We start from the raw sequence: 14023 nt of genomic DNA on the forward strand, positions 1-14023 counted from the left end.
ACAGAAATCAGTGCCTCAAAAATCAAGAATGAGATGCAATCATTCATTCTTCTTTGACACAATGATGCAGTGGGAGAAGAACCCCTGATATAAGTTGGGGTGGTGGTGGGTGGAACAGGTTTGATGGCTCCTTTGAGAAGTGTCTCCAGCTCCTCTTCAAATGCAGGTGAAAGGGGAGTCCCCTGTTGCCATTACTTTTCTTAATGATAATGGAAGTGTTAAATAATAAGATAAGATGACAAATTACAAGGTTTAGAAATCTCCAAATACAAATATAAAATTCGTGTATACACTGATGATTTAGTAATCATCTTGGAAAATCCCAAAAAATCCATTAAAAGGTTGGAAGAGGTTCTGAGCAATTTTGGTAATCTTGCAGGATTTAAGGTAAATAAAGAATGAGTGGTATGTTAACAAAAAACCTTTCATAGAAAGAAGAAGAAGAGCTTAATTCCCTTACAGAATTTCAACTGATAAATAAGATCAAATACTTAGGTATTATTTTGACAAAAAACAACTCCGACCTTTACAAAAATAATTATCAATCAGTATGGAAACCTATCAAATCTGATTTAGAGAAGTGGGGAAAACAACCAATAACTCTTCTAGGGAAAATTGCTGTGATTCAGATGAACATTCTCCCACAAATGCTATTTCTGTTTCAGAATTTACCAATAATAACTAATAAGACCTCTTTCAAAGCATGGGATAGTGATATCTCTAATTTTTTTGTGGAAAGGAAAGAAACCCAGGATAAAATTTAAGGTAATGCAGGATAGCAAAGACAGAGGTGGGTTGGGATTACCCAATCTAGAGTTGTATCACAATGCGTGTGTGTTAACCTGGATTAAAGACTGGACCTCTCTAGAAGACGATAAAATGTTACATTTAGAAAATTGTGGTTCAAGCCTAGGATGCCATGCATATATATGTTATGGAATTGACAAGAGAAACAAAGAATTTAAACATTTGATCAGGAATGCCCTATTGAATGTTTGGAATAAATATAATATCTGTATAGGCGACTCCCCAGATGGACTTCCTCACAAGAGCCATTCCATAAAAAGGAAAGAAAGTTAACAACTAAGTGGTTGAGATATGACAATATCTTTAAAAAATCTGCTCAAACTGATGATTTAAAATTGAAAGAGGAAAAACTGGAATTGGATCCCCAAATCAATTGGTTCACGTATTGGCAAATCAGGGAGGACTGGAAAAGAGACTTAGCTAAAGATGGTATAGAAGCAAATGAGACAGAATTTGATAAAATTATAAAGGGGAGTAGGAAAAAGATGATTAAAAAACTCTACCAATTTTTATTAAGCATGGAAATGATAGAAGAAACAGTAAAAACAAACATGATAAAATGGTCCCAAAATATTGGAAAGGAAATCCCTTTGACTAGTTGGGAAACAGTTTGGAAAAAGAACCTGTGTTTTACTACATGTAATGATCTGAAAGAAAATTATTATAAAGTGTTTTTTAGGTGGTACTTGACCCCAACCAGCCTTGCAAAAATAGGTAAACATAATAATTCAAACTGCTGGAAATGTAAACAGAAGGGTGGTTCTTTGTATCATGTTTGGTGGCAGTGCAACAGTGTTAAAAAGTTCTGGAAACAGATACATAAAAATATAACACTCACATTAAAAAAGAATATACCATTGAATCCCGAATTATTTTTGTTAAATATAACAGATGCAATATCTGATAATTTTGTGCAAGATGAGTTGAGCGTCTTACTGTATATGATAACAGCTGCTAGAGTGTTGTATGCTAAATATTGGAGATTCCCAACTATTCCAACATCAGAGGAATGGAGTGTGAAATTAACTGAATTAGCTATATTAGATAGAATTCTATGTCAAGAAATGAAAGATCCATACAGGAATATGATGAAAAGTGGAAAAGGGTTTTTGAAATAAAGTGTTACATAATGGAGATTGCAAGACTGTATGTTTGTTTTCCTTAATTTGATTTGGTTTTAAATACTGTTATGTAACTATAACTGAAATAAACATATGCAGGGGGGAAAATATTTCATTTGGAAAATGCTTGTGATGTAAGGAATTGTAGTATTAATTCCATGCCCCAAGATGATTTTTGAGACTTAGGTTTTCACAAACACCATTCTTAAATCTAATGACAAATTGCTTCTGAAAATAGGGAGACCTTTAAAAAAAATAAAACATGGCATATGTGTACCAAAGCATGATATTAAAATTAATAAACTTGGGGGGGGGGAACCATAAATGCTTTGGAAATCCAAGTTAAACCATGAAGATCGAAGCAGAAGACAAGTCAAATTGTAGAAATTCAGAAACTAAGCAGAATCAAGTAAACTAGGAAGCACTCTAAGCAGTTCCTTAAGATACCACTACAGAGGTGGATAAAAAAGAACTGAGGGTTTAGGAGGGCAGCACACTAGACAGTCATGTGAGGGTGGATGGAGCTACCGCCAAAATGCTTACATAACAGCTCTAGAAGGTTCCAGATTATACACTGCACAGCTGCAGATAACTCCATTTGTGTGAGTCATAGAGACCACAAAGAAGAACTCAGTGCTCCAGAAGCCTTTCACAAGTGGAAAATGACATTTCCTCCCAAGCAAGTGGCAGGAGTGGCTCCCTGCAGCCTTCAGTTTGCCCACTTCTGCTTAAGAGGTCTGCAAAACTAGAGTAAATACAGTGGCACATAGGAAATAAAAGCAACTTCCACATGTAATTTTATGGCTCAATCATGAGGTTTAAATGTGGAAACAGCACAAATTTTGCAACAGAAAGTTCTGCTTCACCAAACTTGGTTGTTCAATTTGCCAACAAGTATTGATAAAGGTGGCCTTGTGTAGACTTTTCCACAAGCACATGACTTGCTTAGGTTTTTTGAATAAAATGTAGCAGCCTTCAGACAATCAGAGTTCAGTAACTAGCTAATGACCAAGAGGCAGGGTGATATGTGCAGATCATTCTGGTTCCACAGGGTTTCAGAGTGGGGCAAATACTATAAACTACTTAATAAATGACATGGGATGAGAAATTAGCAAAGAAATCACTAAATTAGTAGATGACACCAGACTGATTAAGTAAGTGAACTCCTAGGTTGTCTGACTAGCTCCAAGGATACTGCTCAGAGTTTACCAGAAATGCTGAATTATGTATAGCAGGATACACACATTCCTTTGAGATATATATTGATGAGGTCTGAACTGGTATTGACTATCTAAGGAAAAAATCTTATAGTGTGGTGAATAGTTCAATGAAATGATCAATTCAACAACAGCAGGAGGTGGGAAATGTCATATTAGTGATTATTAAGAAAAGGGGCTGAAAATATAATTGCTAGCATTGTAATCCATTAATATACATTAGCACATTTCAAGTTCTGATCATCTTATTTCTTAAAAGCATTAGGGCTGAAAGAGAAGGCAACCAAAAAAAGGAACTGAGGGTATTTTCTGTGTAAAGTAAGACTAGAACATCTGAGCATTTTAAGCTTAGTTATCTTTCCCTATGGTGGTATCTGTTGGGGGCAGGAGTGATTATTTCCTTTTCCTTCAGCAGAATGGAAGCGAGGATCACTCTGTAAAAGTAGCTGATTCAAAGCAGCAACATGAAAGTACTTCATACATGTTAACCTACGAATTTATGAAGATGAGAATTACACAAATACACAGAGCATTTGTCTAAAAGATACTATACCAGAATGAAAACTCATCTATATATGCCTCTGAATCTCATTTGTTGGGAAGTACTAATGCCTATGTTCTTCTTGACTATGTGAAAGAATTTGACTCAATCTTATAGAAACCAGGATGCTGGACCTTCAGTCTGATACAGCAGGCCTCTTATGAGTAGATAAAAAGGTTTCCCCTTTCACAAGATTGTCTATTTGTGTCCAGTTGTTGGGGGAAGTGCTCGTCGCTGATACTAAGCTGAGGGAACCAGCAATGTCAAAGACGACTCCATACTCATGTGGTCGGTATGACTAAATGCTGAGGCTAACAGAACACTGATACCTTCCCACTAAAGTGGTACTTATTTGTCTACTTCACTTTTACATGCTTTTGAACTGCTAGGTTGGTAGAAGCTGGGACTAGCGATGGGTGCTCACTCTGTCACATGGCGCTTCGGTCTCAAACTTCTGACCCTGCAATCGTCAAAGTGAACATCTTAATCACTAACCACCATATCCCTTTATAAGTAGATAAGCATACTAAAAAGGAGCATTGTTTTCTAAAAAATCTAATTTTAAGGTGAGTACTAGGACTCACCTGCAGAAATAGCTTGAAGAACAGTATCAGGATTCCTACAACAATATCAGTCTATTTAAATATATGATTAAAACAGTTCTGAAATAGATCACAACTTCATTAGGAGAGCTTCATGAGATCAAACATGTTTATCAAGAAGGAGAGAAGTCTATTACCTTTCTTAAAAAGAAATTAACTATATAACAAAGTGGCACTTATGCCAAAACTCAGAAAATAACAGCACCTGTGTCTTTAAGCTTCCATTTGTAATTTGCTATGAGTGTAATTCAGCTTTAGAACTGCATAATACATTCTTCCTTTTTTTCTCCTTAACTTCATCTTTTCAACCGCAAAATAAAATTTATTTGTTTTTATTTTGAAAGCATATTGGGAAACAATTTACAAAAGCTGACAAACATATGCAAATACTTTAAACTAGAGTCATCTTTGGTTACTTAGTTCAGTTCCAGTAAAACATACCATTTCTGTAGTTAAAGAAAAAGTCAGAAAAAGTAAATCAACATAAAAAAACCAAGATTTGCTTTCTTTACACATTCATAAATAGCTGCAATATTAGAAAAAGGTTTTGCAAAAAATCTTTTCTGGCAGTGTTAAATTATGCACAGGCTACAAACTTTTTTCCTAAGTTTTAATGACAAAGTTTTAGCTATTTACAGACTGCAAATATTAAGACATAAAATTCCTTCATAAATATGAAAATAGATCTTGCACAGATCTTTAAACCTTAATCAAATATTTGGCTGCCCCATAGGTTATTTTTGCATAGAAATGTAGTGACATGCAGTATAAACAGCAGCATTAAGTGCAAAGAGGAATTATTCAAGTGTCTGTAGTTAAACTGGCAAAAAATACCAGTGTTCTTGGACAAGATACAGCAACCAAAAATAAACCTATCGCGGCCACGCCTTCTGCTGGGGCAGCAATTTGTTACATTTATTCACACAGTCTTATTTCACCAATCAGCCACATGTATAACTTCTAATATGTGTTTAATAAATTCAGTGAATTAAAAACAGTTTGGAGGAATCTTAGAAGTGTCTGCAGGTGGCTTATAAAAAGCAAGCTGCATTTTTGTCAGCAAATCAAAAACATGATAAAAGCAAAACTACTCACTGTTGTGTTTGTATAAAGCATTGCATTTATCTGACCACATTCTGTACTGAATACAGCTAACGGCCAACAGCTGCTCTGCAATACTGGCTTTTAGAATGCACAGGTTAGAGGCCAAGGGCTCTTACGTGTTGCACAAAGGGACGGTATACATTTAGTTTTAACCACATAAGAAAAGAATTGGCATTCACCAAAGCTTTTTTTAAAGTCAACCCATTTCCATTACAATATGAACAGGGAACACTTCATATTTTCTATGTTAAAATAAGAGACCAAACCTTTAGCTCAGCATTCTACTGAGAATGCAGAGTAGCCATATAGGCTTGTCCTGCTTCCAGGAGAAACTTCCATTCTAGGGTGTACAGGGAAAGATCTCATGTAAAAAGGTAAAAAATATACAAAGGAGAGAGTAAGGTCAGGGCAGAGGCCACTTGTTCAAAGGGGTGCCTTTTGATTCACCATCAGGCACTCAACATCTAAAAAGGGCATAATTAAAGAATCCAAAGGCTACATGATATTGGAGGGCTCACATCAAAGCCACAGACCATAGTAGGCAGACAAGGACTTCCTTTCATGCCCTCCAAAGCAGACCCAAATGCTCAGTTAACATTCACATAACAAATCATTTTGTTGATACCAAATTCAAATTGTGTGTGAGAACTGCTCAGAGGTGTTTTCCATTATCCACGTTTAAACAAAAATACAGGTTATGGATACTCATCCTGGCTGATCATGAAAGAGCTAAAAAATGGAAACAACTGGCGTATGGTGCTGCTTTAGAAATCTATGTTAATGGAAGATGAAAGGATAAATATTTTTTGTTTGAAATGCAAGGAAGGAACATGAGGGTGTCAATGGCTAAAGTACAGACATATTTACTACTGTCAAGATTTTACAAGTGATCTTTAAGCAAGATGTTCTCTGCTCTTCAGGATTTTAGTATTGCTCTGTGATGTTATTGCTTGATACTTTGTGGGTTTTCACTTTTTTTGTAGTTCATTTCTGAGGAATGGATAGGAAAGGAAATGGCGGCAGCGCTGCTTTTAATTTCCTCCCCATAGGGGAGTTCTCACTAGCTAATGTATTAAAATATGGGATCAGAAGCATTCCAATCCTTCATATATTATATTGGAGCATTCTAGGCTGGCCTGGATTCTCAGAGGGATGTAAGTACAAAATGGCCATGTTATTCCTTAAGCCAGAGGACAAACCTAACATGCAAGCAAGCAAATCCCTTCCACTAGAGGGACCTCAAATGAATTCAAAAATAGATCATACAAACTGTAACCACATTTCCAAATGTTCACACATCTGTTCAGAGTGATGGTCCAGCCATTGAAAGAGCTGCAAAGAGCTAAATTTCAAAAGCATGTTGCTTGGGAGAGGTTTGCTTACTTTAGGATTTCATATTGACATCTGTATAGTCAGTATATCCTCATTCCTTCTACAACAAAGAAGGAATATGGACACTGAAGAGATGTAAACACACTGTTGTTTATCTTTTTAGGAGTAAGAGCACATCAGATTTATTGAACAGGAATTACTTATACAACAGCTACTACTGCTTAAGTAAAACAGGAGAGTAACAGTTTCAAGCATGGGCAAAGCAAATAGTAACTGGGCAAAGAATGCCTAACATAGATATCTAAGCTGTTCATTAAACAAGTGTTCAACTGAATGAACAAGGAAGTTTAGCTGTTGCAACCAAGTCCAACTTTGTTTATAGAATACAAGGGAACTTTTGACTTTCAAGGCAGCACATTGAACTGGTTGCTGCATCAGAGAAAGAAAAGCTGTTTTCTCTCTGTCCATCTAGGGCACGGATGGGAACCAGTGGCCCATCACTCCAAACAACATGGTTAATAGTCAAGGGAAGTGGATGTTCAGTAATTGGTTTTCCACCCTGATCTAGGATGTCAGGGCATTGCCCATTTCAAAACTCTTATAACAAACAGAAGAAACTATTTATATCTGCTCAGCAACTGCTAGCGAGAAAGACAAAGGAAAAGTTATAGATTTTCTAAAACAAAGTGCCACTACTAGGATTGAAAGAATTCCTTCAGTAGAGGCTAAGAACTCCTTCAACAAGACAGAAAGACACATGAAAATTGGGGGGGGGGGGGGGGGGAGAGGGAAGGTATCTCATTATAGGTCTGTCCCTGACTCCATCTGTTTCAGAATTATAACCCTGTATTGATCCATGCATCTCATGTAGATTTGGCTAAACTCTTCTGTGTATAGTAGCTGCCTACTATGGTAAGCCACAAGATTATCTCCATGCTCTCATACACATGCAGTCTCTCCAAATACATTTTGGAATCTCCAAATGGTTGTATTGCAACATTTTCCTAGAGCATCTTGACATAGAAATTAAAACCAAAGCTGCTGGAAGGAGTTTGTCATCACAGTATTATAGCTAGGCTTTAAATGTCACATTTTGACTGCTCGCTTACTGGTGCTGGTGCATTTGAAGATGGAAGAGAAACCAGATCTGAGGTGTCACTATCCACTGCTTCAAAAAGAGAAGACTCTCTGCCTGGCTGTGAGGAAGGATTAGTGCTAAACAACAGTTTGGAAGGCTCCAACTTAGTGGAAGGCATATTTCTTTGAGTATCATCTTCTACCTCCATATCTTCGGAGGTGGCACAACTTATGAACATCTCTGGGGATCTATAATCTGAACAGTCTAAATTCTGTACCAAGATCCCATCTGCATTCTGGGTATCTGGCACAACATGTCCCATAGTCTTTCTGAGTTCAAGCTCCCCAGGTGGATTTTTTAGAGGACAAAATCCATTTTCTTCTTGGGACTGTAAGCCATCAGAACAATCCATCTCCTCCTCTTGAAGAAAAGGGGAAGACTCCTGCCTATGATGTTTGACCTGAAAGGGAGGGATCTCAGATACACCATACTTACTGCTGCTCAGTAGCTTTTGCCGCACTTCAGCCCCCAACTGGCTGGGATCACACCTACTAATAGTTGAAGAGAGATCCCCAAATGTACTATAATCTTTATGCACAAGTTCAGGAGAGACTGGGAGTGATCTGCTCCGTCTTCCAGGAAGGAAAGAGGATTCCTGCCAGTCAGTGCCATAGTATGGCCTGAACAGGGGTTGACTCATCTTCAGACATGTTCCTGCTTCTGGAGAGTGCAAGTCAAATACAAGAGATATCACAGATTTGCTTGGCATATCAAAAAATTTCACCTTTCCTCCTTTCAAATCTTCCCTAGAATTGAAAGGATTGACTTTGCGGTTTGCTCCTTTGTTTGGTGTGTAGTAGGGGTCCTGAACATTTATTTTGCAACAAGGCTTACGAGAAAAGATATCTGATTGACTGCGTGATAACCAGATGTTGCGCCGTGGACGGGGTGATTTAGGAGGAATCTTGTCATCCAGTGAACTTAGTCTTTTGATTCCTTGTCCTCTCTCTAGTAATCCTAATAGACAAATAAATAAAAAGAAAATCAGGTTTAAATCCAAGGACGGTGTTAAATGATTGAGTATGAATCATACAGGTACAGGGAAACATTGCCAACATGGTTGTGACATTTTTTATAAGGCCTTCACAAACACACACACTTGGGAAATGCATGAATTCTCCATCAAAAGAGGTGCTTCATTCCTAGATAAATCTTTCTCAAAATCCAGGGAAGGAAAGATCTAGTATAGAACATCCAGATCAATCTATAATACATAATTTCAAATCTTTCAAATATTGATCAGCCTTCTGCTCACTGAACATCTTTTGTTCAAGAAGATTCAAGATTTTTGTACCCTCAGTTTCACTCTGCATAAACCATTTTATGAGGAATGCAGCCACTTACACATTTATTATTTCCTTTGTTAGTCTTTTATATGTCTTGCACCCCTCTACTGTAAGGAGGCACGTATGTTCAAATGCCCAATATGACAGTAGATATAGTCTTCTAATTTTCACGTGTCTTGTGCACTAACAGATTCTTCCCAAGAGCAAGGGTTTAAGAAGACATTACCCATTTAATACAGGAATAAGACAAGGCCATTAAATTAAAGGCTGGTGTTTTCAAGATGTGAGTTTTCCCTAAAACAAAGACACCGCTGTGCTGTGAAAGAGAAAAGCAAACACTAATACTTCCCTCTGGAAGTGAATGGTTATATTCCACCTCATCCTTGAAACAGTATATTGTCCAGTGCAGAAACTAGGATACACAGCACTTGGGGGGGAAATCTGTTAAATACATTTAAACATGGCATCACTAAACAAAGTAACTACAAATATGGAGTTCACATGAAAAGGTGATTAGCCATAAAATATCTGCCTCTAAGGTTAGAACAGATACTTTGGTTTTTTTCTTCTGTTTCCCTAAGGACACCAGGTGGCACTGTGATGCTTTACATTTACAGGAATGTAGCATGCAATACAAACAGACCAAAATTCTGTTACATACTTCATGTCTCTGTTTTTAAATGTATTATAGAGAATTAGAAATTAACTGGCACCAGCTCAGAAGTTTCTTGAGCAAGCACTAAAGTCAAACTGGACGTCCTGCAGGTTTTTCACATCTGTGCAATGTCACAGACAGCTCTCTATGTATCTTTCCTTACCTTTAACATTATAGTGAATGAGGAAGCCAGGGGCAAAATGAGGAAGTCCTGGATCCAGTTGACCGCTACCATCCCTGCCAAACAAAGGCACCTAAAATGCTGGGTTTGGCCCTTAGTGCCGCCACCACCACCATCACACAGAACACAAGGATTCAGTACAGTGTCAAATAGCACTGAATCCTTCTGTCCTATGTGGGGACAGCAGTAATGACCAAAACCCAGCAATAATCCTGCTCCTCATTTGTCCTAGCTGCACAATTTTCAAAAACCAACTTTGCACTAGTTTTTTTTTTTAAATTATGCTGAGAAAAAATAAAGTTCATATGCTATAGGAAATAAACTGCAGTAACCAAGTTAAAGGTCAGATCTCCCAAGCTATTAAGAAAGAGCTTAATTTGGATGAAGTTCCTGGAATCTCTTTCACAAGGGTGCATCAGATCCCAGGAGTCTGGGACACTTCTAAAATTAAACACAGAAAAAGATAGAAACTACTTATATAACATTTTCATTCTGAAATCTGTTTAGCTGGAATTTGAATGCAAAAGTATCTGGACTTTAGAACAGAAAGAAAAATGCATAAAAAGAGCCAGAAACATAGGCTTATGTTCTAAGCAAATGCAGATATGTTTTTTCATCCAATATTCACATAAGTAATGATGAGATGGTGCTGATGTTCTTTTGGTCTGGAGAACAATACTCACCTGATGTGATAAGATTTCCCCAATCTAATATTTTGAGCGGCTACAAAACAAGTCTGCATATATGAAGTGTATATAGTTTTCCACAGGTATTTCATCTATGAAATCCTATAATTAGTCTGTACAGTGTTAAAGATGAGCTAAGAAAACATTAGTAAATAAGTCTTTGACATTAACTCCCAGAAAAGTGGGGATATAGCTTAACAAAGTTATCTATGCTGTACATATTTCTGTAAACTAAATTTGGGGAAAAACAGAAAGCAAGCAGAAAATAAATATTAAAGAGACTGGAAAATATTAGAAATCCTTCATTGTCCACTAGAAATTTAACTAATGGTTCTTCAAATGCACTGATTAGACATTTATATCTAAACTGGAATTTGTTCTAAAGCATGAGTCACTTTTAAAATTTAGTAATATAGCTCTGATTTTTAAGATCATGGGGATCTTAAAACATGTCATTCAGGCATGTTTGGCGAGGATATAGGCAGGACCTTTTCAGTAGCTGCTCCTAGGCTATGAAATTCCCTCCCATGAGAGGCTAGGTTAGCCCCCAGGTGTTCACTTTCTACCAGCAAGCCCGAAAGGCCACATAGCCCGAAAAACCCACAAAAAACTAAAGGCCTTTTTATTTAGACAGGTCTTTGGCTGTTAATTTGTTGAAGCAGAAGGGTTTTTCAAATGTGGTGGTAGGCTTTACTGTTATCTTCACTACTATGCCTTAAATGTGTCAAAGAACAAATTGACATTACTGTTTGTAACAGGACTGCTTACTTGCTTTTTAATTTTTGTATTCTAAATTATTTTAGCTGTATTTTTTTTTAGCCTATGCTGTAAGCCACCTTAGGTTCTTTATTGGGTAAAAGATGTAATTAAATTGAATAAAACAAGCAAATAATTTTTTGTTCCAAAATACAAAGAAATAAACCTATGGTATCATAAATTGTATATTACTCTTGTCAAGCAATCAGAATAGTTGTGCCCATCCTCCTTAATCCCTACCTTTGGAAACAGAGATGGATTTTCGATCTGTATTGTCAAGGGTTAGAAGCTTCCTTTCTCTTTCATCCTCCTCACTTTTCAAATTGCTTAGGATTTCCTCCAGTGTCTTGACAATATCAGCAAATGAAGGGCGTAATTTTGGGTCCATCTATGAACATAAAAATAAGTGAAATTATATACCAGCCCTGTCATGAAAGAAAATCTGTATACTTATTTTACAAGTGACAGTGTATATCCTTTGCACATAGAAAGTTCATCTGATGTTTCATTGACAAACCTGTATGTTCAATGCAGTGACAGCTTTTTATGGATTTTATCTTTTATATCCAATATCAGAAGCCCATTAGTTTACAGAATTCAAAAATATAAATGTGTTAGTCTGTAGAATCAGTATGTAGAGAGATCTTGGAGCACCTTTGAGACTAACTAAAGAAAGAAGAAGAGCTTTTTTAGATTTCAATTTAGTTCCTCAGATGCATTTGGAATGCACCTGAAGAAATAGACTTAAGTCTAGGAAAGCTCATGCTGCCTACTTCTTTCTTCAGTTAATCTCAAAGGTGCTACAAGATCTCTTTACATATTAGTTTGTAGAGATTGTCTTTAAAGCCACCCATGGACCATGCATCTGAACTAAAAGGTCCAACACATTGATGTTTTAACATAAATCTGAGATTGCTGATAGGCCCTGGTTTTGAATTTTTCTTTTAAATATACTCACATTGCAGCAGTTGAAGGCTAACTGGAGGAAGTTAGGCGGACAGTCTCCCACCATATGCTGAAAGGCATCATAATCCAATCCAAAATTCTGAACATGGCAGAATCAAAACAAACAATAAATTAACACATACTTGGGAGAAACCAGGTATTAGGAAAGGAAATGAGGAAATTATGGAAACTAAGGGACAGAATGTGAAAGGCATTTAAAAAGGCAATGCATAAGCAATATACTGAACTACTTGTGTGTCATATCAATACTGAATCATATCTATTAAGTCCATAGTGTCCCCCACCAAAAATCTTCCAAGTGAATAATAACAAGGGGAAAGGAGTTTCTTCTTAGCTTCTTACTTTGTGTACTGGTCTTGCCTGAACAAGAAAATAACCTTCCCCCTTGTCTCATGGATAGTATGCCTTCTATTACATGATGCTGGGGACAAGTAGCCCAGTCCTGATGTATTTGCAGAGCCATTCTTCATAGAACTTAAAGGACATATTATTACTGATTCTTCCTTAGTTTGCCTCACCACAGCTGTTTGGCTGTGTGTCATTTAGGCCAATCCCAAACCTGAGAATTTAATCTCCAGTGGTTGAAGTACTAAATCTTACTGTTCCAATTAAAGCATAGGCTTAAGACTTAGAAGTTTTCTTTGTTAAAGATGTGGTAATGTTTTTATTTTTAATGTTGTTGAAATGATGGAATGTCCTTGTTTCTGTTTTTTTCCTTTTAATTAATAAAAACTATTTAAAAAGACTGCAACACATTTGCTGTGCCCATTAATCAGTTAAACTATTTGATTTTATCAGTATAACTATATGTGAGCTTTTGTGATATCTATGGTTAAAATGATTCACAGGATTCTAAGTGGATCCTGTCACTGCCTATAGTAAACGCTTCACCTTTGTTGCAGGGAACTGAGAGAAGATGATGTAGTGCAGCAACAGAGAAAGTTCCTCCATTTATCCATTATCCAGTCCTGGCACTAACAGAACCATAAGGACTGATTGCTTACCTGCAACTGGTGTTCTTCGAATAGTCCTCCATGCCTTTACACTCATGGGGGTCTGAGTCTGCGAAGATCATCCTTGGAAACGTCTGGAAAGCTGAGCTTTTTGGCAGTTGGCCTGCCCTCCACCCTCTAACAGATGCTGTGCTTAATGTCTCTTTAGTTCTGCTAGCAATTACATATCAGGACAAGCCAACAAGCTATTTGACCAACTGAACAGATTGGAGAGAAATTCCCATGAGTGAATGTTACACCCACATTACCGTACTATACTCTTATAGTGCTGCTATTCCACTTTTATCATTCTGACTGCCTCCTATTGCTTTCTCAGGTTTGTAGTTCAGTAAGGAGTAAGAGCTCTCTGGCAGAGATTTCAAAATGCCCCTCCTTAAACTGTAAATCCCAAAATGCAACAGGAGGTAGCCAGAGCAGTTAAAGTGGAATAGCAGCGCTATAAGAGTGTAGTGCAGTGATTTAGATAATTCAAGGAATATTTCATCAGTGGGGAACACCACTAATAAATTTATTTGCATCTCAGAAAACAACACACCTGGAATGGTACTGTACAAGAGCAGGCCCTGGAAGAGGGTCACATCATGTACAAATGGACAAGATCTTTCCTATATATCTTTC

At 37.0% G+C, this 14023-nt stretch overlaps 1 protein-coding gene across 1 annotated transcript in view; it reads right to left on the reverse strand.

Moving 5' to 3' along the window:
- Nucleotides 1-4604: 4604 nt before the first annotated feature.
- The window catches only part of TESK2 (testis associated actin remodelling kinase 2), a 78696-nt gene continuing 69277 nt past the window's right edge, over nucleotides 4605-14023 (reverse strand). The window contains exons 9-11 of the mRNA XM_089515027.1: nucleotides 12385-12471; nucleotides 11667-11814; nucleotides 4605-8819 (exon numbers count right to left, since the gene is read on the reverse strand). Of these exons, the coding sequence (XP_089371153.1) occupies nucleotides 7804-8819; nucleotides 11667-11814; nucleotides 12385-12471 (1251 nt within the window). The 3' untranslated portion in view covers nucleotides 4605-7803. The remainder of the gene's footprint in view (nucleotides 8820-11666; nucleotides 11815-12384; nucleotides 12472-14023) is intronic.

The sequence above is a fragment of the Sceloporus occidentalis genome, unplaced genomic scaffold (assembly GCF_023333645.1).
Source record: "Sceloporus occidentalis isolate IW3139 unplaced genomic scaffold, rSceOcc1.0.p SCAF_3, whole genome shotgun sequence".
NCBI lineage: Eukaryota > Metazoa > Chordata > Lepidosauria > Squamata > Phrynosomatidae > Sceloporus > Sceloporus occidentalis.